Source organism: Pyrgilauda ruficollis, unplaced genomic scaffold, assembly GCF_017590135.1.
Source record: "Pyrgilauda ruficollis isolate IOZ18807 unplaced genomic scaffold, ASM1759013v1 scaffold235, whole genome shotgun sequence".
Taxonomy (NCBI): domain Eukaryota; kingdom Metazoa; phylum Chordata; class Aves; order Passeriformes; family Passeridae; genus Pyrgilauda; species Pyrgilauda ruficollis.
In genome coordinates, this window is record NW_024523095.1 from 216,949 (window position 1) to 243,752 (window position 26,804).

Genomic DNA, 26,804 nt, shown 5'->3' on the forward strand with positions numbered 1-26,804 from the left:
TCTCTGACTGATGGTATCTTCACTTTCTTTTCAGTCTCTTCCTCAAAGACTCCTTTTTTCCAGGAACCGTTCATTTTTACATCAACTTTTCCTTCAAAAACACCAAGCCCAAAATTTTCCCAACGTCAGTATTTCATCTGCTGAAGCACAACATCAGCTCCTACTTGGTGGTTCTGCCTCATGTCTCTTTATTAATGTATCAGTTTTTGTTTGGCCCAGAAGTTACCAAAATTTACAAGCAGCTCATAGTGGTTGCAGCTTTAAGTAGCAGGCTTCTGCCTGAGAGTTCAAAACCCCCTCTGGGATGTGCTATCTCAAGAAATGACAAAATTCTGTTTATGTAAAGCCTCCATTTCTGCAGAGGTCTAATTCTACAAATGGAAGACACCGCACAGATTAATCAAACAAAAATTCTTTATTTTGACACCTCAAGGCAGTAAAATACAAGTGTACAAAAAGACATACAAAAGTGGCAGTGATAATGCAACTTGATGCAATCCTACAGAAATTTAATCCATCAGAATGGACTGCTTCATCAACAAACCTATCTGTAAAATATTGCACCACTTTGTAGAGGGAGCACTCAGGAAGACAGTGTTTATGCTCCAGGGAGGTACACGAGCCCCTAAACTGGTATTTTAGACTTCAGAGTAAGGCACCAATTGGCAAGTATGATTCTTGTTCTGTACATCACATTGTGTGTAGGACAAACACAAGACACATGTTAATGCTGCACCTTTGTCAGCTGGAGGAAACACAGCCTTCATTTACTAGGCAGAATAATAAAAAGAGCACATGCCTAGTTTTCCAGCCTCCCTCCATTTACCTTTGTGCTTCCCATTTATAATTCTATCCTGAAAAATATATTTTAAAAGCCATACTTACATTAAAAAAAAAAAAAGCCAGAAACTATGTCAACTTAGTGCTACCAAATGGAGAGACTGAGACTGAAGTGAGCCACCTGTAGTCCACATGTAATCCAGTATCTCAGTATTTAGGCTCTACCACAAAAAGAGAACAATGCCCATCTCCCACGTCACATCAAGTGGGAGTAACTGCAGTTGGACACAGCAAGACACAAATTACAGCATGAAGAGACTGTGGTAGAAATTTCCAAAAGAAGTGATAGATTATGCTTTTAAATGATCAAGGATTAAGAAAGAAAACGCACAGAACAGGATAATTATGTAAAACTCTTCCCTCTCATTTAAAACGGGAAAAAAAACTGCAGTGATAAATAATCCAAGCAACATGCTTAGACTGTGAAGAGCTGCCTTGAATATTTTTAATTAAAAAGACAAAAAGTCCTCTTGTACAAGGCTGTAGAGTTTCAGGGCTTCAGATGTACAGTGCAATTTATACAGTCCTGAGAAGTTGGAGTGAATGTCTGTTGCGACATGTAAATACTACGGCAAACAAATTCCTCAAAAGGAATATTCCATGCAGTTTCTCACTCTTGGGACTAAGGGAAGTTAATCTAGAATTTCTAGATTCAAAATATTTCTGGGGCATTTTATGCAGGCATATCTGTCTGGGGTTTGCTGATAATCTGGGATATCTTGTAATTCTCTTGATAACTGGGCTACAGAAGGAATATAGAAAAATAGACTTTTAAGTGATTAAAATGGAAAGTGTTGAGTACTGAGAACAATACCTTCCATTTTAGAGGGGGGAAAGATTCTCCTTCATAAGGAGCCCTTTTCTAATGCGCACAGGTATTGACTGTGCTGTATGAATAACCATGCAGAAAGTACTTAAAATTGTTGAAGTACAAGCACAAGGTAAGTAGCATCTTTTGACTGATTTTCCTTTCAAAAAGGCTTAACATAAAAATGGTAGTAGTAGTCCATTTCCATTTTCACATTCACTTTGTTCACAAATGTCCTTATGTCTCCTTCCAAAGGATGTTCCCACTTCTTTCCAGTTCCAGTGCTGATCCTCTTTCCATCACTTTCTATACATACAGAGCCAACCAGGATATTAGAATTTTAAACCCTGAACTGAGTCAGATTACAAGCAGAGTTGCCAGTTTATTTTAGAAAAGGACATAAAGAATTAGACTGGCACTCCTTGCTTGCACATCTGATGTCACAGCTCATAAGGGTGAAAACAGATATCCACAGTCAAAGTTCAGCTTTGGCAGTATCTCTCTTCAAAGAGAGCTGGCAAGGTTATTTTCCTGGTAGATAGCCAGGAAACAGGTAAAGGTCCCGGCAGAGCGTGCTACAATACTCTGACATTTCCTTGCAGCGGTGAAATTCGGTGCCCGGGGCATAACCTTCTCGTTGCTTGATTTGCCTGTTCACCTAGATGTGAGATCAAAAAAAAATTAAAGTAACTGGAAGGATTAAAGAGACTGAAGGAAGAAAAATGTAATTTTTTTCTGTACTCACAGATTTTTCTGGTTAATTCATTAAGTAGTCCCCTAATTATAAGAAGGATAGAGAACTAGGGTTCAGTTCCAAAGCAGCTCTAGTTGCTGTGGTCACACTGCTTTTTTTCACTCCCTCTTCCTCCACTTTCTCAAACTTTACCTTACATGAACACTGGTGCTTTTGCAGCTGTGTTGTGTGCATGTTCAGGGAATGAATTCCCCTGAAAAAAAAGCTATTTCTATAGAAGAAAAGTAATTCTTGGCAAGCAATGTGAACTCTACTCGCAAGTTCACCATGCGACCACACCAATGAAACAGAAGGAGTCAAAGAAACAGCATCATTACTTGGTTAAACTGCTATGGAAATGTATATAAATAAGTAACTAAGGAGGAAAGACTTTTCATTTTACTACAAGCAAGGCAAGAGTAAGTGCTTTAATAGTACTAGAGCAGTCTGAGCATTCTGAAGCAATGGAAGGCCTTTCAAAAACCAGGTAGGAGTGGGAGAATAAATGCCCTTTGAGGAGAAGAAATGCCCTTTACCTTCACCAGCATGTCAGCCACGTGGGTGTGTCGGGAGTCCTCTGCAAACACCGAGGTGAGCGCCTCGACGTACCAGGAGCCGCGCTTGGTGTTCCGCATGGCCGCGGTGCCTGCCGAGAGAGCGTCTGCCATGAAGGCTTTTGGGGAACACAGACACATGAAGCCTCCTTATGCCCAAACAATTAGGGGCCCAAACAATTACCTTTCAGACAGGCGTATCCACAGATCATATCCGAGCACGTCGGCAGCCGCAGCTTCAGGCTTTCCTCCTTGTTCGCATCGCTTTGCTCACAGCCTGGAGAATCTGACCATCCCTTGCCATCTCTCTGATCCACTCCCCGGTCCAACTCATCTGTGGTGGCAATAAATGAGGAGAGGGAGAAAGGGAGAAGAAATGATCCTGAATTACTGGATGTAGCATTCCTGTATTTAGTTTTGTGGTCTGCAATGCCACAATTACTGTCAAGCAGAAGGTTTTTGCATTAACTTGAGGCTTTCTCAGCTGTTCTAAACTCATCTGAAAGCTCTTCTGCACAAACTAATGCAGATACCAACAACTGCTGCACTTGCTTAACCTAACCTGACATGGTCTGAATGCTGATTTCTGCTCCCACCTCTTCCTGCAGAGATCATGGGATAACCATGAAAGCAGGGAAGTTTCTGGTAGTTCTCCACCATTCATGGAGGGATTTGATGCCTACCCATGAAGTTCTTATCTTCCGCTCATACCTACCTCAGAAATATCCAAAAATGTCTAGTGCACTTTGCAATGCTAACTGTCTATTTACTGCAGAACTCAAACAAGAGCTCTAATTTTGGTTGCTAAGATCTACACTCAGGACATGTAGAAAACCTGGACCACATATCTCACCTGTTTCTAAAACCTGATTACAATACTGCTTGTTTCAATTAAAAGCATAAATTGTGCAGCAGAAAAATGCAAAATAATCCGAACCCAAACATGAGAGAGACCTACAGTCTATGGAGATTAGTTTAAAACCTGGAGAGCATTTAACACCCTTTCAGGATTCATTAGTGTGAATTATGCACGTGTAGATATTCTCAATTGGTGCTCTAAATGATGCAGAATTTCCATTATAATCTCAACTAATTGCTTAGTGGTGGTAACTTGGATAGTCCAGCTGTGTTGCAAGAAAATTACAATTACATTTCACAAATTTTCCATATAATTTTGCTTTTTTGTTTTCTTTTGTTCTAAGATGAGAATCTATTATTCTTACTTCCTAACAGCAAAATCAGAGTCTAGTGTTACGAGGCTTAAGTGTCCACATCAGAGGCCTTCCTCCTAAGAGGTTTCTCAGTTTTTATTGCTAGCTCATGCCTAAATAATACATTTGGATTTCTAACCCTTTACCAGGCAGTGGCACAGGTGGCATCTCATAATTATGCTCAGAAAGCGGTCAGCTCATAAGTCAGCAACACTGTTCTTTTCCTCTAAGAAGAAAACAGCAGTGGGAGGGGTGTGATTGTCTGAAACAGCCTAGAATTCAAGTCTCCATAGCTCAGAATTTCATAATGGCTTCCATTAAGTTCCTTTCTCATCTCTTTAGGGTAGCAATGCATATTTTTTTCATTTTTAACCACACTTTTTTCATGTCTTTTATCACTTCTCCAAATCCTTCCAGTTCTGTCTCTTTAAAAATTTAGTGTACTGTTCACTGTGCACTTTATTTCAGAAGACTCAGGTAATTTTGCTGTCAACTCTATTATTCACACTGTCATCACCCCATTACGTATAAAATCAAAACTTTTTTGATTAAAGCTTCAGAATTACACATCTTCCTCATGCATATCTTCAAACACCACTCCAATCAACTTAACTAAAATGTGCAAAGCACTAACCCTTTGCATACTTAACCTCTAATTTACAGAAGCACTGCCAGAGATTGATCTAGTCTGTTTAAATTGTACTGAAGCTCCCAGACAGCTGTTCTGCCAATTAATTTAAGTAACTGCTAACCACCCAGTTGTTAGCATAATTTTTCACTCTTTTGAACTGAGTACATTAAACACAGATTCTAAGCAACTTCAAAGTTTCATTTTATGTCACACTGAAAATCTTCCCGTTGTTTTCTGTTGCCACTGGTTTTTGATCCATGACTGTAGGTGGACTACTTAACTTCTTTAGTAGGCTCCTGCCAAAAGCTCATTGGGAATTAGGACTGTACCAATATTTCTTTATCTACATTTTAAAAATGTGTCACTAATAGAAGATAGAGCAGGCCTACAATGTAAGAAGAATAACTTATGTATTTCTCATCTTGTTTCAACTAGTTCCAGCTAACTTGCATGGTACAGATAGATTGACTACTATTTCAAAGTTGACAATACTATTTATACAGCCCTTTTAAGGCTGTCTAAAGGATACACGTTTTTGTTGACAGCTCAATGACTTTGTAACTGCTTTCCCCTCCAACTATTAATCAAGGTTTAAAAGAGGTTAGACAAGGTAGGGGTTTGCCTTCTTTGCTGTTTTTGTATTAAACTGAGTTTTTTCTTCCAGTTTTTCAAGTATCTTAATCCTTTGACTATTGCAATATCCTAGTTCTAAAGCATTGTGCATAGCAAGCTTTACCACTCTTCCTTAACGGCAATTTTTTGGGGAATACAAAGGCCAAGCTTGATTTGTTAGTCTCAACAGACTCATTTTGGTAAAATTACAGTCAAATAAACATAATTACCTAATAAGGTCAGCTGAAAATTCTGGCTTATTACACTTAGTTCCACCCTGAGTCTGCACATTCACATTTATTCAAGAGTATCTAAATGTGCACTCACATAAGGAAAGCAATCAGATGCAATTCATATTGTAAACATGCATGTTACAATAGTCCCAAATGCTTAAAAGGATCAAGTATTTCTGATCACTGAAATACTTCATGTAGACTTTGGGCTTTTCCCTGCACTGGGATTAAAGAAGAGTAGAGACCAGAGGACAAACTGTAAAGCTTGCTAAAAGTGAGAAAGAAGGGAGACAACTGTGAGGAACAAGGGAAAAGCGGGGAAAAAAGCATACACATGAGGAAAACTCCTCTATCACAACGGGAAAAAAAGAAACTGTAAGACAGAGTTTCACTTTGGAATATCTGCAATTTCACAGACTCCAAACACTTGAGGGGAAAATGTGGTCATTAGCAGATCTGAAAGGTAGTTAGTTACAGATGTGTTTGTTAAGTTACAAAAGGAAGGAAAAGGAATAGCAGAATTAAAAAAAAGGTACACAAAGCACAGAAGAGGAAGAAATCTATAAGAATCTTCTGTACAACAGCATGTAAGAATTCAACAACAGTACCTGGAAAAGGGTACAAGGAAAGGTCATTTGAGGCTGAAAACAGGCTAAGTTAAAGGAAAAAGACAAAACCCTAAAAATAATTGGAACCAACTCTGACAGCTCAAGAGACCACCACACATCGAGGACCTAGAGGAAGACAGGACCTCAGCAAGACTCCAGTGCTAGTGTACTGCTCCATGCTGTGCTGCTATTTGTGCATCGTGTGCCCCACTCCCCCTACTGCAGGCACAGCACGAGGGAGCCTCGGGGTACGAGTGGGATATGACAGAGCTTGGTGTCACTGAGGTGCTCTGGGGTCTGCAAGGCAATGCACACACCTCATGCAGAGCTAAAGACACTTACAGAGCAACAGATGCAGTGGCAGCAGCAGGGCAGAGGGAGGTGAATATGGGTCCCACTTACACCTGAGAGAAGCAAAGAGGAAAGTTGACAGCAAGTTGAATGTGAGGGTGTGCATGTGTGCAAAATGAGCCTTAATGGCATGCCAAGTACATGGCTTTCAGTGTTTGGGCACTCACCTCCCCGGCAGGCCTGAATAAAGAACATTTTGGGCTTATTCTGGAGATTTGGGCAGTTTGCATTATCAAAGAGCCGGAAAGCCTCCTGCAACTGAGAGAAGAAAGAGAGGAAATTTCTTCACTGCAGCACTCTGTAAGCCAAACTCAGTCTCACCTTGCTTCCCTGTCTTTTGCTTATTACCTCACCAGTCTTGGTAATCCTCTCCTTTATCTGCAAACTCAGTGTGTGACGAACACATCCCTTCTCCACCCTCTCCCCAGGTTCATAAACTCATGCTTGGGTTCATGAACTCTACCCAGTATTTATACAGAGAGATAATTTCTCCTACTTGCCATTTTTCATTTTCTAGACCTCTCACAGATAGCCCCCTGCCCTTTTCTTCCCTCCAGCCCTTATTTTTTTCTGTTTTGAAATATGTGAATCCTCAGTCTTGCACAATTTTTTTTTTTTTTCTTTTTGAAGATGGTTTCTTTCCTAGAGATAACCTACAACAAGAGATCAGGACTCAGCAACACACCTGTAGTAGTTTGCCATCACTGCCATAAACCCCACCCTCCACACCATGGGAAAGCAGAGCTATAATGCAGGAATCCACATCTCGATGATCTCGCAGCTTGGAGAATCTCTCCAATGCATTCTGCATCTCCTAGAACAAGAAAAAAAAAATTCAATGCTTTCCAGACTTCCATAGGGAAAGTGAATCAATTTTCTGGGAAGAACACAAATGGCCCTCCCTGTTACAAAGAAAACCCCCACACACCTCAAATTTACATGAAGAAGACGTGTACTATTAAAAAAAAAAAAGGTAAAATATTCTTGCTATTTTATGCAATAGTCAGTCCTAAATATAACACTGTGAAGCAGGAATCACTTAGGCCACCAGAGGAAACCAAGTGATATTTTGCAGAGGTTTTACACTGACACTGGAATCTGGCTGGGACGTTGGAGCAACTTAACAGATACATACTCTGGGACTTCAGGCATTCAGACACTAGTGGTCAATTCAAAATTTAAACTGGAAAACTTCAGGAACTCTGACAATATGGCAGATGAAAATATCTTCTATCAAAGTTGGAAAAGCTCTGTTCTTGAATAAAACACTCTTTAAAAGGTCCTGTATCACTTGAATTCATAGGAATTTAAAAGGACTGAGGTCGAAAGATGCTGGAGAAGACAGCAACTGCATTCCTAGGGAGAGTGGCTTGATTAAGTTAGTCATGGAACACAACCAATTTTCCTAAGTGAAACACATACACATTTTTAGCAAAGACTGAAAGCATGGAACCGAACTGCATGGATAGACAGATGTATCGGATGCCAAGTGACTTCAATAGTGAAAGAACATGAAAACCTCACAATAGCAAAGACTACATCAAATATTTGCAAAGTTTAACTTTCAACAGAGTAGAACACTTGGAAAATCTACCTCGAGTAAATTGGAGACTTAATTCATTTGTGTTTTTAACACACATGCCAGGTGTGGTCTCTAAAGTCCTCCCTTGCACTAGGGTCAGACTAGAGTAGAACCTCTTGCAGTCCTTTGTGATACTACTATCCACTGGAAGAGCTCAGCCTTCCAAGCTTTCTCGTGTTGATTAGTATGAGAGCAGACATCATCATGTTCAGCCTCATTTTCTACTCTTAAGTGATAATTCATATCTTCAAAGCTCAGCTGTGTACCAAAGGGAACCTCTTGAGACAATTATGACACAAACTCGGATGCACACCAGTTGTGAAATACTGGGATCACCCCCTTACCTGTGCAGTTTGATCATGAAAAACAGTGACTTGATACCCGAGGTGCCTGAAGAGCATCTCCAGGGAAGCACAGTCCACATCTCCCCCTGAGCGATATTCCAGGTCCTTCTCGCTGCTGAAACGGACATTGCTGAGGATCAGCGCTAAGCCGCGGGGCTCTGATGTCAGCTTGTATGCCTGAAAGGAAGATTAAAAATGGGTAAATTTAGACTACACAAGGAAATACTGGTGTGTTAGAATAGAACAGCAATCATTCCACACCAACTTGATATGCCTGTGCTTGCCAGCCTCCACAACTGACAACGCCACACCACTATTATTAATCAGTTAGACTGCCTTGCCTTGTTCCTCATTGCAAAAGAAACACACCTTATCCATTTCAAACTGTGAATTAGATATTGCTAACTTGTTCCCCTTTCCTCACCCCAGCAAGGCCCCATATATTTGTGTCACCCCCATCAAAGGACACTATGCAAAATTTAGGTAATATTTCTTAATTGCCGTTGGGAGCACATAGACACGTAAAATAGCAATCAGTGTCATTGCAACAGCAGGGACTGTCTGGCATTGATCTTCAAAACTGTGCAACTGGCAAAAGAGGCTAATAGGAAAAGTACTAATTTAAGAGGGGTGCCTTCAGATTAAGTTCCCTCTCTGTCCCTATCACTCTAACAACAACAACAACAAATCAATAGTAATTCACTTACTAACACTCCTGTAAATTGGAAGTAAAATTTAATACCAAAGGAGAATATCAAATAAGGTGTATCCAGCACAGATATAAAAGGAGCCTAGTCAAGCTCACATTGGCACTGGTTATTAATCAAGTCATCCCCATAGACTATTCCAAAAAACCCCACAACAACAACCCCCCAAAACCAACACACAAGCAAAAACCAACACACAAAACCTGTTTCGTTATCCATAGAGCCTGACATTGCATAACCCTAATGAAGTGTTTATCCCACAACACAAACTAATCTTTCCTTAAGCCCACCCCACCACAATCTATTTACAGACAGAATCAACAAAAATTAGATGGCATATATAACTTCAAACACTGCAGCAGAAGATTAAAAATTCAGATTGTTCTACCCACAGGTAGAATTCTAGCACATCATCCTGATCTGGTTCTTAAGCCTAAGGATTCTATTACGTACAGCTGGCAATTAAAACAGGCAACTTACTAGCTGAAAACACAGTTCTACTATCTTACAGTCATTTAGAGGGTTTGTCATCTTACAGAAAATGAGGACATAGAAAAATAAACTTGAGACAATAATACTGACAGCACACAGAGAGCAATCAATAGTAGAGAAGTCATTCCACCAAGCTCTTCACGATCAAAAAAACCAGAAGCAGAGATTTGTTTAGAGTTACAGAAGTTCTCGGGATTTCTTGACACTTGTAAATGAGAACCACATCAAATGGAGCACGACTGGTAACACCTTTCAGTTACACAAATAGCACAAGTCTGATCTGCACCCCAGTGAAGCATTTCAACTCAATTTTAAGTGGCACATGTTCAGCTGATAGATCCAAACATCTCACATCTTAAGACTTTCTCTGCCAACAACTTACCAAGTGCTGATGATTGTGATAAAATTCAGGAGTGCAATATTTCACTGGAGGAATTGAGGGACCATCTCCGTTATCCAAGGAATGTTCCATTGGTTCTGTGTAAAACCAAATATATCAATAAAAATAAAAAAATTCAGACAAAGCCTCTGCATTAAGGTAGTAACTTGCGAATTCTGAACTATAGTCATTTATGCATATTTCATACCTTCAAAAATTTTGTTTGATCAGGGTCTACTGACACAAAATGAAACACAGAAGAGAAAAAAGTAATGGCATACTTGTTTTATTTATTTTAACTGACAGCTTTTATTTTTGCTTTTTTGTGGGTTAGCCTTATCTAAGGCCTAGTCTACAGAGTATGAAAACAGAATTCTCATCTAATTTAACATCCTTGTGCTTTCTGCTGTTTTGCACAGTATGTTCTTACTTTCAGACTTTGGCTGACAAAGTGTTGCTAGAAAATTTCAAACAGAATAGTTCTTTCCTGTCATAAAAGGCCTCCCATACTGAACACATGCATAAGTGATCAAACGAGACAATTTTAACTTTCATAAAGTGCAAAGCCCTTTTCTTTTTTTAATCTGCCTCTGAACACTTTCCTCTGGATAACAGCAGATGAGGGGAATGACAATCAACTATTTGCCATTAGCAGACAAACACTCACTCCTCTGTACCGAAGAAACTGAGCTAATGACATTCACGATCTCTTCTGAAATCCTCTTTCAGCCTTTTGAGGCATGGCTCTCCTGGTTGGAGTAACATATGCTCTAAAAAAATCAAAACAACCCAACCTAAAACCCTTGCACATAAATAAAAAAAGTTTCCAAAAATTAGACACTTGTTCTTTAACACCAGAGAGAGCTCCCAGTAACCAGCATAAGGGTAAACCTGTGGTTAGGGAAAAAGTACTCCAGGCAACATAAAACCCAGCAAGGAGACTCATTCCAACCAACGTTTATTAGACCAGTCCCCTGGTCTAAGTTGGAAATGTGTGTTAAGGAAAAAGTGATTTCCTGCACTTGATAGAAGCTGAAGAAAAGCAAGTTGGACCCAGATAATGCACATAAGGCCTTAAACTAACTTTTTAAGAAGGAAGTCTTGGTTAAGGAATACTGCCTGAAGTCAGAATCTGATCAGAGTGCTAGCTCAATGGAATTCTATTACAGATCTTAGAGAAAATCTCTGCAAAATCTAGAATTTTACTGACATGTACTGTTTTAAGCAACAAGGTGTCCCTTAAGAATAAATGAAGCTAACAAGAAACACGTATTGGTTATCTCTTCCCATACGCTATGAAGCACCCTCTTTGATCATAATATAGTCATTTTACTGTCAAGTTTGCATTCCTGGGATGAGCAAAGTGGTGGCAAGCTTATTTCTACAATCAAATTAAGGCAGTATTAAGAAATTGGCAGGAGCCAACCAGGTAGCAAATCGTGCGCAACTCACCAAGCCAACGGGGTCTCTTTGAATTACAGGACTCACTGGCAGGGTATGGAAGATCTGACTCATGACAGTGTTCAAGCTACAAGACATCAATAAATCCATGAAAAAGAGTAGCACAAAATAGCTTTTTTTTTTCTCTACAGTACAAAGCTGAAGGTATAATGGAAGAAAAGATACATGCATTTATATACACACATAAAAATGACTGAAATATAATATTATGGTCACTTCCAAAAGAAACATCATGGCAAGACAGCAGCAGCACTTTCTCTCAATGCAAGACTCCTCCCCTTCTTTGATCATCTGCACTTCTACCCAAATCCTCAGTTTAGAATCTTTACACTGGGGTCATCTTAGATTTCTCAATTTTAATAAAAATTTGATTGTCTAGTGATTCCTGTATTTTTGTTTGCTGTCAACATTTCCTTGTTTGTATAGTAAAGAAAAATTGAAAACAAAAAATTAAAAGGGTAGTCTGATAAATTTTACATTTTAATAAGGGAACACTTGTTCAGAAGTATTTGGTCTCCCTTCCTTCGTATAAAATATGTTTACTGAGATTTTCCATCCTTGCCAATGCATTAAGAACATGGAATCTTTCCAAAACTCTTCCTTTAGTACAACACTAACTACATATAGTGAAAAGGTGAAAAAAATAACAAAACAAAGAAGTACAAATATTTGTTTCCTTAAGAGTCTACTCAGACAATCACTGAAAACTAAACCAAAAAAGTTCAAGAAAAAAATACTTTCCTTTCAATTTCTGGATTATTGATTACACATCCATTAAGAACTTGTTGGATGCAAGAACAGTGCAGGAACCTTGTACAGTTCAACAAAAAGAAATGCAAGGTCCTGTTCCTGGGGTACCAATATATCCTGGGGGCCACCCAGCTGGGAAGCAGCCTGGCAGGAAAGGACTTGGGTGTTGCCAAGCCAAAGAGGAGCCAGCAATGTACCCTTGGCACAAGGGCAGCTGGTACCCTGGGCTGCCTTAGGAGGAGGGATGCCAGCAGAAGAGATGAAGGCAGGTGATCCCCCATCCCCCTCAAGGGGAATTTATCAATGTGCAGGAATACCTGAAAGGAGGACGCAAAGAGGACAGAGCCAGGCTCTTTTCTGTGGTGCCCAGTGACAGACCCAGAGGCCATGGGCACAAACACAAGAGACTCCCTCCTGAACACCAGGAAATGCTTTTTTATTGGGAGGTGCCTGAGCACTGGAGGAGGTTGCCCAGAGAGGCTGCAGTCTCCATCCCTGCAGATATTCAGAAGCTGCCCAGATGTGACCCTGGAAGCCTACTGAAGGTAATACTTAAGCAGGGAAGTTGGAAGAGATGACTTCCAGAGGCCCTTTCCAACCTCTAACACCTTGTGATTTTTATAAAAATTCTCTTCTTCCCAAGTTTCTTCCTCTCTGCTTTCACTAAGGCTACTACAAATTTCAACTTGCAACAAAACCATTCTATCTTATGTAAACAATTGAGTTTTTCCCATTTGATAAAGCTCCTTTTGTGCCCAAACCCAATCTGAAATGCAAACCATCCGCCCTATTTTTTTAAAAGTGCTGTACCCTTGCAATCTCATGGCTCAGGCTGGACATTGTCTTCAGGATCATTGCCTCCAGATGCTGCTGTTGGGTTTCTCGCAGAGCTTCACAGAAGGCTGAGAAGGCATTAGGGCCTCTCTTGGGCAGCAGATTGAGGAATTCCACATTTCGGTCGAAGCTCCCAGACTTGGCCTGAACCCAGAGGAAAAATAAACCAAAATCCATAACCAATAACACCCGACATAATTAACTTTCAATGAATCATCAGAACAACTTTCTTTTTTTTTTCATTTCAGAAAAACATTCCACCACTATGCTTAGCTGTGCTAGAACCACTATTATACTCTTCCTAGTTGATTTCATTCACACTCCTCTGCTCCTATTTGCTCAAGAGTGTATGACAACACAACAAGGCAACAATTCATACATGACCACAGACAGTAATACTCCATACTCTCTCTAAAATTTTACTTCCAGTTACTGCTGGAATAGTATCTACTTCTCCTCACTGAATACACAAAGTCAAAAATGTGCTTCCACTACTACCCAATAGTTTATGGTCTCACGCAGACAGTCAAATCCTCCAGAAAACATTAAGTAAAATACTACATACAGTCAGTTCCAGAATGGTGTTTTCTATGTACAGAAGAATACTTAGACCAATGAAGCAATATACACTAATATATGTGGAAAAGTAACCATCAAAAAAATGAAACAGTGTCAAGAAGTTCTAACTGTTAAAATATTAACAGGTATTTGCCAACAAAATGTATAATTTATACAATAATACCCTTCCCTGTGAAATCTAAACCACACCAAAAATCACGTACCAAAACACCAGGTATCAGAAATAAATTTTATTTATTTCTAATTAATCCTATATTGTTTTAATTATCACTTAGATTCGAGATCTCTCCTTTTGGTGGACAATTGGGAACAGCTGATGAGTTACACACAATTAAGGCTTAAAAATACAGCAACCACAGGAAAATCAGGGAATAAAAAGAAGCCTTGAGTGACAAACGTGTGAATCTTCTGCTACAGAAGACATCATATCATCTGGTTTCATTCATAATTATCAAGCTCAGTGTCAAACATAGTTTGGTTTTTGCCCCAACACATTGTTTGGGAGGATATTGCAAAATCTTGTTGATCCAATATTTATGAACCTATTTAGAATTTCAGAGCTACATTCATTCATTCATGACTAAAAGCATTTATTTTTAACAATGATGTTCCTTCACTTCAGTGTGCTGTCCTTTCCCTTATTCATCAAATTTCTTTCTATAAACTGGTCTTGATTTGCTACAGGAAACAAGTCACTTTCATCCATAAATAGCCTCTTTCCCTTAACAGTGTATGTACCTTTTCCTATTCCCACAGGATCCTGAATTCTCACAATACTATTGACTAGAATTGTCAATAATAATGTCTTACTTGTGTCTTCCCAGAAGAATGAAGGTTCCTTTCTCCTGGTAACACTGCTCCATTAGTCCAACAAAAATAATCACCTCCATAGATTTGTATCTTGCTGTAAGCTCGCTGAATTTTATTGTAACTAATAAAGTAAGCTGAGACTTGATTTCTTAAGTATCTAATGAATTTTTCTTCCTTTCTGCAGCTGCTTTGAGACAAGCTAAAGGTCATTCATCTTTTTCACAGTCTGTGACTCTAAGCCATGAATTATAGTTAAGAATACAAGCTGATCTCCAGAACCAGAACGTTAGTTTTACTGAAAAGTTAAGAGATTTCCAGAATGTTCATATTCTGCACTTTGTATGCACAGCAGTCAGCTTTTGGCAGACTTCTTCCTTAATGCTTCCTTAAACACTCAAAGGGCTGTGCTTCCTGGTATGACTTCATCTTCAACATCACATTTAGGTTATGCTAAATAATAGGCAGCAAACATTCAGAAGTTAGTAAGACACATTTTATTTCCCAATACATCCTAATTTATTTCTTTCTCCTCACAGATGAGTTTGATAATCTGCATAACAGCAATTAATTGGAAATAAATTCTGAAGTCCTGTCAAAATTCCATATTAGTCTTATTATACACCTGCAGAATCCATAGAAGAAGCATATAAAATTGACAAACATCCTAATCAAATTTATGTCACTTGTCAAAACCAGTGATCCCTTCATTACTGTCTAGTGATAACAGAGTATTTAAATCTCTGTATATATACAATCTCAGTCTTTGATTACAGTACTGAGCACAACTTGTTTAAAAAGCAAGAAAGCTCTTGCTACCATATCTGCAATTTCAAAAGTCCATCCCAGAGCTCTGGAAGAACATGTGATGCTCCAACACGAAGGCATTTATGCAAGTAGATGCTGGAGCTTGCCTTAAAAACAGCTGTTTCCACTGTCCCACTTTATTTCCACAATAATTTTTCCCCTGAGTTTTAAACCCCGGTCTTCTGGGTTTTCACCTAGATAATTGTAACATCATTTTCACTACAAAGTACACACAATTTATTTTTTTTTTTTTACACCTTATTGAAAATGTATACTGTGGAAAAAACTCACATGGTTTAATATCTTTCTGAAAGACCCAATTTAAATTCAATGCTGTCAGATCCTACTATCTCCCCACATTTCAGACATCAAAGGAAGCAGCTTCTATTTGCTAATTCTTCTCCAATGTTGTACACCTATAAACTCTCTACTTAATCTCTGTATTTCTTGTGAGCTCCTCATCCAGTTCAACCATCTTTGCCTTCAGTGGCTGTACCTGGAACACACTCCCCCTCCCATCTTTTCCTTACTTGGGGTAAAGTTTCAGTACTGGTTTGACACCTCACACTTGGAAAAAATGTCATGGTTCATCTCCCTGAGCTCCTTGATTTATTTCACTTTCCTTAGATTACAGAAATTTATTTAAGCTCTCTATTTCCAGAACCATTTTCTTATTTTGTTTAGCTTAAATAAAGCCAACAGGACCAGAGTAACTGTTGTCTTTTTAAGAAAAGATTATTTAGAACATAACTATTTATCCAGATCTTGGTTTCCTGACTTATTGGGGGTGCAGGAGGATATATATAGAGCCAGTCAGTTATAATATCCAGCAGAATCTATTCTCTTTCATCAGACAATGGCATTTGGCTCCTCCTGTTTCCATTAAGGTACCTGGCAATCAGCATCACAATACATTTACAATAACAGGCTACTTAACAGCACTTCTAAGACCTGTACTCACATTTGCCAGAGACAGGAAGAATATTAAAAATTCACAGACCTACTACAGGAAGATCAAAGATAAGACAAAGTGTTCTCCACTCGAGTGATTTTTTTAAAATGCACTTTACTTTTTCTCCATAGCACTGTTATGTCTAGGACTATTCAGTAAACATTCCCTTCATTTTTATCCTTCTAGTACAATGCATATTCTGCAGATCCAGCTTTCCTTCTACCTCTGCCATATTTCTATTTTTGTTGCAATTTCCAGATCAATGCCCTGCAACAGTAGTTCAAGTCACTCTGTTCTCTTGCTCAGGCTACTACTGCTATTTATACACATTTAAGCACTTAGTCAGGTGTGCTTATTGTATTAGACATAATTTTTCCACTAGGCTATTACTCTTTACCTGACTTATCCATCATAACACCTTTCTCCTTACTGGTAATCCATTACTAAGTATTGTTGCATTCCCTTTTACTCAATTACATCTGGAGGGGAAGATTCCTTTAGGCTTCTTCCTTTCTGTCTCAGTTTAATACTTTTTACCTACAACAGCACCTTGCTGAAAAGAGTACTTTCTCTGTCATAACCTTATGTTTGAGAGGATTTTTTTTCCCTTTTCTTCCCTTCTCCCCCTTAGTGACAAAGTGCAGGCCATCAAAAGCCCACCCCTACTCACCCTTCACACTTCAGCAATGCTGTTGCTTAACCCCTGTGGGCTGCTAAGCATCAGACACTGTTACCTCCTCCCCAAGTGGAATGGCAGGGAGAATCCAAAGAATAAAAGTAAGAAAAGTAGAGATAAATATGGTTTAATAGGTAAAGCCACACACAAAAAGCAAACCTGGCAGGCAGGAATTCAGCCATTCCAGGGACAGCAGGGCTCCATCACTCACAGCGGTGACTTAGACTCACGGAATATTCTGAGTGGGAAGGGACCCACAAGGACCATTGAGTCCAACTCTGAAGTGAATGGCCCATACAGGGATTAACCCAAGACCGTGGCATCATCAGCACCATGCTCTGTCACTCAGAGTTTCCCCTTCCTTCTCCTTCCCCTACCTTTACATGCTGACCATGACACAAACAGAGTGGGATATTCCTTGGGTCACTTGGGGTCAGCTGTCTTGGATGTGGCCTCTCCCAACTTCCTGTGCCCCTCCAGCATTGCTGGTGGGGTGGTGTGAGAAGAAAAGGCCCTGGATCTGGGTCAGCACTGCTCAACAATAACTAAAACGCCTCGACATTAACCACACTGCTTCCAGCACAAATCCAAAACACAGCCCCATACCAGCTACTATGAAGAAATTAACTACTCCAGCCCAGACCTGGAGAAGTCCTTGATTCATTCTCTGGCTTGCACTGTTTAATGGTATCTTTGCTCTCTTCCATTAGGGATTGGAGCTATTTCAGGTGAGACTGCCTGGAGCTCCCACAGTTCAGCACTGAGATCCCTGACAGGCCCCATGAGGCATCTAATATTATCTTTGACACTGCGTCAAAGTATGCAAAGTGATTCACATTATCTTTGACAATGACTCAAAATTAATCAGGAAGTTATCTTTTCACTGCTATCAAAACCTTATCAGTCTGAGGTTTACATTTTCTACACTCATACCCAGAATATAGCTCATAATCCTATTTTTCAGTATCCGTTCTTTATTACGGGTCCATGAACTTTGCTAGGGGACTATAAACTCCCTCAGTTCCTTACTTGAGCCCTGACACACACTTGATGTGCAATTTCAACCACTTCCCTTCCAGCCTGCTTTCTCTGAAGACCTGCAGTTCATCCTGCACAGTGTTCTGTGCATTACCATCCCTCTGGCAGAAATCCCAAGCTATTTTCAATGACTTCTCTCCACAGAACCCACTGCACGTGGGAAGTAACACAAGCCTACAAACAGCATTTGTTATTTGTTAGACAGTGAGCCTTGAAATGCAATCCACAAAAACATACAGGAAGCACCAATCCTTTATGCAAAAGGTGCCACAACAAACTGGTATATAACATATTCATTTACTTATGTTCTCAGTATTAGAAGTACATATTACTCCTGCTTCTAGGCATGGAAGGAAAAAGACAAGCACAAAATTACAATTTACCACCCGATGCACTAAGTGCAGCCTGCTGCAACTGCACACCAGAACACAGGGAAGTCTTCAGAGGAAATGCACTTTTCCTTTCTACGAAAGCACCTCATGGCTGTCCTGCACGCTGCAACCAAAGCCCTGCGGGTCCTGGGAGCGCAATCCCACTGAAAGGTGCAGGTAACAGGTGAGTTTTTTCCACGCTGCCACTGCAAGGAAGGACACCGAGCTCAGCCAGGGACAAAGCTCAGGGCGCAGGCGACAAGCCGCGTACCTGGATCATTTCCACCATCTCCGCGGTGATGATGTCTTTCTCTACCATGTGCTCCACCAGCACATTCAACACCAGCTGCTTGGCCAGCATCACCCGGTTTTTCTTGAGCGCTTCCTGGTGGCACCGCTGCATGCCGCACGCCGCCAGCATCCTGGGAGGAGCGGGGACACCACGGGCGAGCGCCGCGCCAAGGAGCCAGCCGTGCCCTCTCCCGACTTTCGGCTCGGGAGGAACCGCCGGGACCCCTCGGGCCCGGCCGCCGCCTGACGACGGGCGGGCGGAAAGGAATGCCCCTCCCGCCTTCTCCCGGCGGCCCCCGCGATTCAAACGGCGGGACGCGCTTCCCGCCGTCACGTGACCGCCGCTGGAGCGGGAGCGCTTTCCCGCCTCTTCCTGCGCGCTCTGGCGGGCGGCCCCTCAGGCGTGCGGAGGAGCCGGGGCTACCGGGCGGAGTAGCGGGGCTGCGGCATTCCTGAGAGGCGTACCGACTCTGGGCTTTTAAAAAATCTTTTCTTTTTAACCTCTTGTAGTTTCTCTGCCTGTGCTGAGATGGGTTTCTGCGGCAGTCAGCTGCAGTCAGATATGATAACGTGCTGCAATTAACAGGGAGGGAGGAATGGTGCGGAGAAACACGCAGGGAAATACGAAGGGAGAATCAAGTGAGCACCCTAGCGAAAGCAAATTCGCAGCTCTCGTTACAGAATCACAGAATCAATTGGAAAAATCAGTTGGAAAAGACCTCTGAGATCACCAAGTCCAACCTTTGACCAAACAGCACCATGGCAACTAGACCATAGCACTGAGTGCCACGTCCAGCCTTCCCTCAAACACCTCCAGGGACGGTGACTCCACCACCTCTCTGGGCAGCCCATTCCAATGCTGGACAACCCTCCCGAGAAGAAACTCCTCCTGGTATCCAGCCTGAGCCTCCCCTGGCACAGCTTGAGGTCAATTCCTCTGGCCCTGTCGCTGTTTGCCTAGGAGAAGAGCCCAAACCCCACCTGGCTACCATCTGCTTTCAGGGAGTTGTAGAGAGTGATAAGGTCTCCCCTGAGCCTTCTCCAGGTTAAACAACCCCACCTCCCACAGCTGCTCCCTATACAACTTATAAAAAAGTCACTTAAAGCTTCAGATGGCTTCTGCACATTATTCTTTAGCACATAGATTTCCTGTGTCCTGGTGCACAGGAATTCTATCTGCTAAAGCTTAGCACAACTCCAAAGGCTTGACAAGCTTTACAAATGTTGAAAATAAAATTGTACTGATCACAACTGGTGACATTTTTGGTCTTTGTTTTGGCTAGTTTTTCCTCTGTGCCGGTCACCTGAATTTTTTCCTGACTCCTGGAAATTTGGTGCACTCAAGGCAAGTCCCAAGTTGCCCTTTTTAAGACTTAAAGTTTCTACGCCTGCGTCATACACCTGTGACACCTTTTGGTGAGGTTTCTTTCTTTTCTGTTAGCAGATACAGGAGGGAAATGCAAGTAGTGATAGACATTAAAGAAATCACATTGCCTTGATCAGCAAGTTTGTCTCTCCTAATACTTGCGTGATAGAGGTATCATAATTGCTTCTTCAATGATGATAATAAAGTGATTCAGCTGTTGATTCAGAAATGAAGCTCCTCTCTCTTTTCTAAGCCAAGATTATCAAATAAGCAGAATGCAAGCAAAAGCATGGCTTTGTGGAGTGTTTCTTTTGAGAGGAAAAATTAATGATGCCACCAGGAATTTTTAATGCAGTCCTATTTATTTATAAACAACATAAAAGGTTTATTTTTTCTCCTTTGAACTATAAAGAATCAAACAGTAAGAAATAATTTATTTGCTTCTAGCCTATGGTTTAATGGTTCCTCGTATGAATTAAAGATGCAGTCATGAGCATGGCTGGGATGATTGTGGCTCTCCTTCACAGGAGATTCGGACCACCATTTTTATTTTTTAATTTGGACATTAACCAGATGCAAATGCATCTCTTTGCATACTGCAGAGCCGATCAGTTTAGCTCACCCTTTTAAAAAGGCACAGCATCACTGATCAGTGAGAGCTAGGACCTGCCTATAGCCTAGAACCGTCACGATGAAGGCCAAACGTGTCTTGGGACTGTTGTCCTCCGGCGCTCGGCTGCCTTGCCAGACAGACTGGACCTTTCCAGAGCCCACAGAGAACTGGAGGAGCTTTGGCCTTTCTGTGCATGATGACAGTAAAATGTCTCAGGCCATCTGTTAGAGTACACCTGTAACACAGCAGACATAAACCCTGCTGTAGAGCTGTCAAGTCCAAGCAGAGGATGCTTACATGTGTATGTATCCCATCGCTGGCCTCTCTTGCAGGGGGAAAACTTATCTCCCTCTTGTCCACCACTGGCTGTGTGGGATGAGAACTTTGTGAACGACAGAAGTCATTTGATGCATACTATTAGCTTTTCAACCCTAAGTGACAGGTATCAGGTGGTACCAGCTTCCAGATGCAGTCAGACGCTCCACCCTCAGTCACACTCCCATGTAGCACAGTTGAGGATGTGGAGCAGGTGTGGCAGAGGGATAGTAACAAACAGTTCAGACTATAAATTTGTGTTGCTGCAAAACAGCAAGGTGGGGAGCACAGGTTTGTTCTCTCTGGAGAGATTTCAGGGTGGCTGAAGTCACACAGCGCTCAGCAATATTGCTGTTTGCAATGCACAGGCAGAATATGCTTAGTGTTGTTTCTATTCCTCCCCTTTTCCAGGCAGATTCTTCTGGCTGCATCCTACAGTCCTTCTTCAGGGTTTTTCTGGCAATCTTATCTCTTCTCAGGATTTACTTCTCCTCTCCCATAAAGGGGTATCTCCACTTTGAGAATGTTGCCTAATAACACAGCTTTCCTCACAGTGGTTTTATTTATCTGCCAAGTTAAAACAGCGTGGTATTGCATTGATTTCTATTTTGTGCAAAAATATTCTGGTAACATCAGAAGCTGTGTCTGTAGTTCAATTCTAGTTCAAAGAATAGTGAGACAAATGTTTAGGCAAAACATTACCAGCTCTAGGAACATCCTGTATTGGGGTGAGGGTTTGGTTCTGTATTCATGGAAGGTGAAATCAGTCCTAACACAGAGGGCTGGTGAGTATTTGCAAAGACCTCATCACTGATGGCAGTCTCATAAGCAGGTGGTGGAGTGAGTGGCTCCAGTGGTTCAAACCTTTCTTCAACGTCTTTGTCCTCATGGATGTCCGAAACAAAGCGCTGCAGTCGCGGGGGCAGCACCAGCTGCAGCTGCGTCCTGGAGCCCGTGTCTGTCTCAGAGGTGTGCACTGTGTCGGGTGGCACAGGCCCCCGGAGAGCCTCCACCATCATCTCTTGTTGGGCAGAGGATTCAATAACCACGTTGTACGGGGGAGGCTCGCTCAGCGGCGAGGGCACGGAGCCTGGGTTGGATGTAATTGTCCATATTGCCGGAGCTGGAGCTGACATGGTCATCACCTCCTCATAGGTGGGAGCTTCATAGGCAGCATTCACCCTGTGCCAGAGAGCAATGCCAGACACACTCGTTATTTTAGCGCATAATTTATGTTTATAGTACGCATCATGGACTATAAGGGACCATGCTACAACCAAGAAATGGGACTGAGACAGGGTACCTCACGTGGTATTGCTGTGTAGGATATTCTGCCCCTGGATCAGCTCACCTCTCCAGCCAACTGAATGTCTTTCTTACTGGTATACAAAATAGCTCGTCTGACCATTTCCCACACTCCCCAGAGTTAGGGAAGCTACCCACACTGTTCAGTTCGGTGTCCTAGGCTTAACCCGGTGTCCTCCTACAGTTGAAATTTATCACTAAGGATTGCTAACTACTAGTTATCTCATGGAATAAAGAACCTAAAACAGGACCTGTTTTTTTTTAATATATTAGCTCAATGTCCATCCATTTTTAAGAAGTGGAGAAAATTAAGTTGTTTCATTTAGTTTAAACAAGGACTATATATTCCTTGTTTAAAATAACTGTCTGCAAAGAAAAAAATGTTGCACTGGAGACATTTTCCTTTTCAGGTTGTACTTTTAAATAAAAGCATACTACTTTTCTGTAAGTATGCCCTCAAACTAGCAAGGCCCAATATAGACTTCTTTTTTAATATAGTCTTTCTAAAAATAAACATTGTATTTGGGAACGTCAAGTCATTTATGCAAGTGGATAATGATTATCTCGATTATACAAGGGAGCAAGGCTACAAATGGAGTTAACCTCTTCAATGACAGCAAGAAAACGGGGGTTAAATTAGGTGATGCTGAGAACCTGCAAATGAACGTGAAGCCAAGAAAACGTGGTAGTATTCAGAGTCTCTAAAAACCAGGGGTTTTATTAGTGTCAAGCAGGAATTTTAAGAGTGGAAACACACCCAGTTACAGGTTTCTCTTAAAGTTTGCCAAGAAACTGTTGCTCTAGAGATAAGGTTTATAGAGCTAAACCCAAATAAGATTTGGTATTGCTTCAACATTTTTTTCTTTTTCCTTGTCTGACTCATTGTTTGGCAAGCCTCGATTACTCAAAGAAAAATAAAATGGGCCGGGATTGGTTTAACATTGGCAAGTTTTAGTGGATCAGTTCCCAGGGGGAAAAAAATATGTATTATAAAAGGTACAGGACATGCATGGCATTGACATTTGCAACCTCCACATCCGTAATGAGGGAAAACAATCTGAAAAGAACTTTCATCTTTGGGAACCAAGTCTATGTTTGGTGCCTCAGGGGAAGGGCAGCAAAAGAGTGTTTAAAATGGCCATGAGTGAGCTGAGAGAGTTAAAGAGGAGCAACCGGGTTGCTGCTTACCCTGCTTGGCTTTGCCTGTTTGGAGGTATTTCATTTGCGTCACGCCGGTGTTGATTCCTCAGGTAACACTCGACAAACACACTCAGCAAATAGCCGACCAGGCACACTCCCCCTACCCCGAGGAAGAAATAGCCTACTGGGTTGATGTTAGAGGAGATGGCCAGCATGGTGACCCCGATGAGAAGAGCAGCGGTGAAGAGCAGCAGCAAGGTTTGGCGGATGTTCTTCCAGCGTGTCTCTAACAACATGGCAGAAGGGATGGTGGTGGCAGGCACTTGAGAACAGATGGGCACTTGAAGGGACAGACATCTGTGGAAGATGGAGCAGTTTTTTCAACGTGAAACATGAGCATATAAACACATTTCTAAGTATTGTGACCAAAGTAAAAACACAGACACTCGAGTATGTGCACGTACATAACAAGCCTGGGAAATCTGTGCACACCAATGTAAACATATTAGAATTCCCTGTGTGCGTGCATATTGAATATTTGGAATACTTGGACACAGTTGCAAAACATAAAATGAATAAATGGACCATCAGTACTTATTACCAGACGTATCTAAAAAGGCCTGGCTTAACAGGAATGCAGATTGAGGTTACTGCAAAAGCAAGACACGGAATAACTATAAGGGTTAATTCTAGGACATTTGTGCCTTGCATAATCAACATTCAAATACTCGTTCAAATCCCGGAAGAAAAGCAGCATTATTTAATAGGCCTGTCTGCCCCGGTAAATTGAGCATCTTACTTCAGTGTAGCACTAGAACAGTAATGTAACTTTAGGTTCTGGATGTAGCTAGGGTATGTGTGCTTTTGTAAAATGTAGGTGTTTATTTCATTATTTGCCTGTATTGTCAGTTCTTTCTCGATTGATGTGCTTTTTTTTTTTCTGTTCTCAGACATGAGTCTTTCCTGTCCCCCATTCCAAACCCCATTTCTGTGAAAGAGACAGCAGTTGTCACTGTGTGCAGTCAATACGGAATGAATACCAGGGATCTGTGGTATTCAAGAATACCATAATTAAGGAGCTGTCTTGCCCATGTTATACTAACTTACTAACTTATCTATCCCACTGTTTTGGTGAAGACCTCTTTGAAGGAAAAAAGCATGACACAATGGGCATAATCTTTATGAATACGCTTCTCCAAACAAATAAACAGTTTTATATAGATCCATGTTACATTGTGTGCTTTCCCCTTATTAAAGCAGAAATATACGCAAAAGAAACATAATTGTTTTAGCATCTACTTACCAGAAAGGGGTTTCGGTAGGTACAAGCAGTCATGTTTTAACTTCTCTCTTCATCACAAGGAAAAATGTGCACTGCTGCTTTCCGTTCTGACCCGAGAATAGAACACCAGTTAAAACTCTCCCTTCCTCCTTTTGACTTTTTTGGTAGGGAAACTATGAAGATTTCTTTTGAAAATAAAAGTCAGAAACTAGTGAATATGGGAAGATAGCAATTGATGGGAAGATCCCATTGTACAAGTTTTGGATGGGAAAGTAGAATCTCTGTTTTCCAGGTTCTGAATCTAAAGCAGTTTCTAGACGGTCACACACCTTCTACTCTTTTGCAGCTCTTCTCGGTCTGTCCCACAAAAGCAGGAAACTCATTAGGAAAGAGGGCGGAGTGAGCAGTGGGGGAGTGCTTACCTGCGTCGAATCTCTTTGGTCTGCTTCACTTCAATGAGAGAAACTGCCCTGAAATTTCTGGGTTTTTCCCCACGCAGCAAAGGAATCTTGATCTCTGCCTCACAAAGCAGGAACAACTGCCTGCCCAGCCCACATCACGTGGCCCACATATAAATCTATTTATGACTTCTGTAAAATGTAAATTCATACATTTGTCCTGATCGAGTTCTGTTTGTCAAATGTTGTTTTATGTCCTCTTTGATTTTACAAACAGAAGGGGAAAAAAAGGGGGTAAAAGGTTATTGTTTCACAGAGGGTTGAGTTAAAAACATTTTTACTCCCAGATATATCTGGGAATGGAATGAGAGGTAATGATAAGAAACAGAACTGAATTAGGCACTGAATTACTTCTGTTATCTGAAGCTTTAGTGTGTGTCTGAAAACTGGAATGGAATAGAATAGAATAGAATAGAATAGAATAGAATAGAATAGAATAATTTCAGTTGGAAGGGACCTACACCTTCCCCAACTCCCCACCTGCTTCAGGGCTGACCAGAAGCTAAAGCATGTTATTAAGGCCATTGTCCAAATGCCTTTTAAACACTGACAGACAATCAAGGGGTGGGATTATTCTGAGCAGCACTTGTCAGGACACACATGAAATATTGTGTACAGTTTTGGTCCCCCTAGTTTCAATGTGCTCTGAAAAACTGGATATGGTCTGGTGAATGCCTTGAGGGTTGGAGAACTTTGACAGCTTAAGAGGCTGGATTCATACAGCTGAGAAGAGAGAAGGCTTGGGCAGGTGGTGAGTGTCTACTCAGTTTTCCAGTAGCAGTAGCTAGTTACAGCTAGGAGGGAGGGAGCTTTCCTGAGGGTACATGGTGACAGGATAAGAGGCAGCAGGAAAAAGGGTAAGTGCCTCTAGATATAACCAAAACAGTCTTTAATGTGAAAACAGCAAAATGCTATTACTTGCTCAGAGAAATGGAGGAATCCTCTTGGCTGGAAATATTCAAGACACAGCTGAGTTCAGGGCCCAGTTTTCAGTAAGAGGTTGGACCAGATCATCTGCTCTTCCAGCCTAGACTTGTCAATGTTTCTGCGTTTTGAATATTTTCTCCGTATAATTGCCCTTCTGGCTGCTGACAGATAAAGAACTTTAAGCTTTGATTGTTATCCATTCTTTGCTTTCAAGAGAATTCTTTTGAATATGGCAGACTAAACACCCACATAAAGAGGAGAAAGTCAGGATTCTGTTGTGTAGCATGTCATTTTGCAAGGCTACTATTTAGATTGAAAATATGACCTGCATTTTGGGGTTGCCTGGTGTTGAGAACACCTTAACTGCTAAGGAAGATTTGAGAAAACTGTTTTGACAGCCTCTTTACACAGGCATCATGACTGACCCATGGTGGAATCTGCACATGTCAGTACAAACAGCAACTACTTTCTAACCAGTGTAGCTGGTGGTTGTTAGAACCATTCCTCAGAGATAAGATTTACATCCCACTGATTTGAGGAGGTAATTAAAATTATCCTCCTCTCTGTTCTCAATTTCCTCCTGTCTTCCTTGCAGTGACTCAGTGCTCAGGTGATCTCTTGCTGAACTAGCCCAGCTGTCTCAGTGGGAAAGTACTTACATTTTTCTAAAGTGAATTTAGTGGGCTTAATCTAATCCCTAGTGTATCATCTAACCATTAGTTCTCCATTAAAGGGAAGCAATAGGAA

The 26,804-nt window shown here is 41.1% G+C and overlaps 2 protein-coding genes across 3 annotated transcripts; both read right to left on the reverse strand.

Moving 5' to 3' along the window:
- Positions 1-400: 400 nt before the first annotated feature.
- On the reverse strand, positions 401-18,923 carry CASP2 (caspase 2). Its single transcript, XM_041469486.1, has 10 exons — positions 18,632-18,923; positions 13,107-13,274; positions 11,538-11,613; positions 10,089-10,183; positions 8,508-8,684; positions 7,267-7,395; positions 6,749-6,839; positions 3,120-3,269; positions 2,918-3,027; positions 401-2,306 (listed from the first exon to the last, which is right to left on the reverse strand). The coding sequence occupies exons 1-10, from the start codon at positions 18,779-18,781 to the stop codon at positions 2,172-2,174; spliced, it is 1,281 nt and encodes a 426-aa protein (XP_041325420.1). The 5' UTR covers positions 18,782-18,923; the 3' UTR covers positions 401-2,171.
- A 1,486-nt stretch (positions 18,924-20,409) lies between these two features.
- TMEM139 (transmembrane protein 139) lies at positions 20,410-25,191 on the reverse strand. Of its 2 annotated transcripts, XM_041469488.1 has the most exons (4): positions 25,095-25,191; positions 24,694-24,779; positions 23,439-23,747; positions 20,410-22,127 (listed from the first exon to the last, which is right to left on the reverse strand). In XM_041469488.1, exons 3-4 carry the CDS (start codon positions 23,684-23,686, stop codon positions 21,653-21,655), a joined length of 723 nt encoding a protein of 240 aa, XP_041325422.1. In that variant the 5' UTR covers positions 23,687-23,747; positions 24,694-24,779; positions 25,095-25,191; the 3' UTR covers positions 20,410-21,652. The 2 variants fall into 2 exon arrangements, with proteins under 2 accessions (XP_041325422.1, XP_041325421.1); XM_041469487.1 differs by lacking the exon at positions 25,095-25,191 and having other exon boundaries at positions 24,694-25,044.
- Between the last annotated feature and the right edge of the window lie 1,613 nt (positions 25,192-26,804).

What these genes read in the sequence shown, in the direction of transcription:
- TMEM139 (XM_041469488.1), bottom strand. Translation starts at nt 23,686, where the DNA reads ATGTTGTTAGAGACACGCTGGAAGAACATCCGCCAAACCTTGCTGCTG. An exon ending in AACAGGCAAAGCCAAGCAGG is followed by an intron (nt 22,128 to 23,438) that starts GTAAGCAGCAAC and finishes TCTCTGGCACAG; the next exon opens with GGTGAATGCTGCCTATGAAG.
- CASP2 (XM_041469486.1), bottom strand. Translation starts at nt 18,781, where the DNA reads ATGCTGGCGGCGTGCGGCATGCAGCGGTGCCACCAGGAAGCGCTCAAG. An exon ending in TTCATGATCAAACTGCACAG is followed by an intron (nt 7,396 to 8,507) that starts GTAAGGGGGTGA and finishes TTCTTGTTCTAG; the next exon opens with GAGATGCAGAATGCATTGGA. An exon ending in TATTCAGGCCTGCCGGGGAG is followed by an intron (nt 3,270 to 6,748) that starts GTGAGTGCCCAA and finishes TTGCCACCACAG; the next exon opens with ATGAGTTGGACCGGGGAGTG.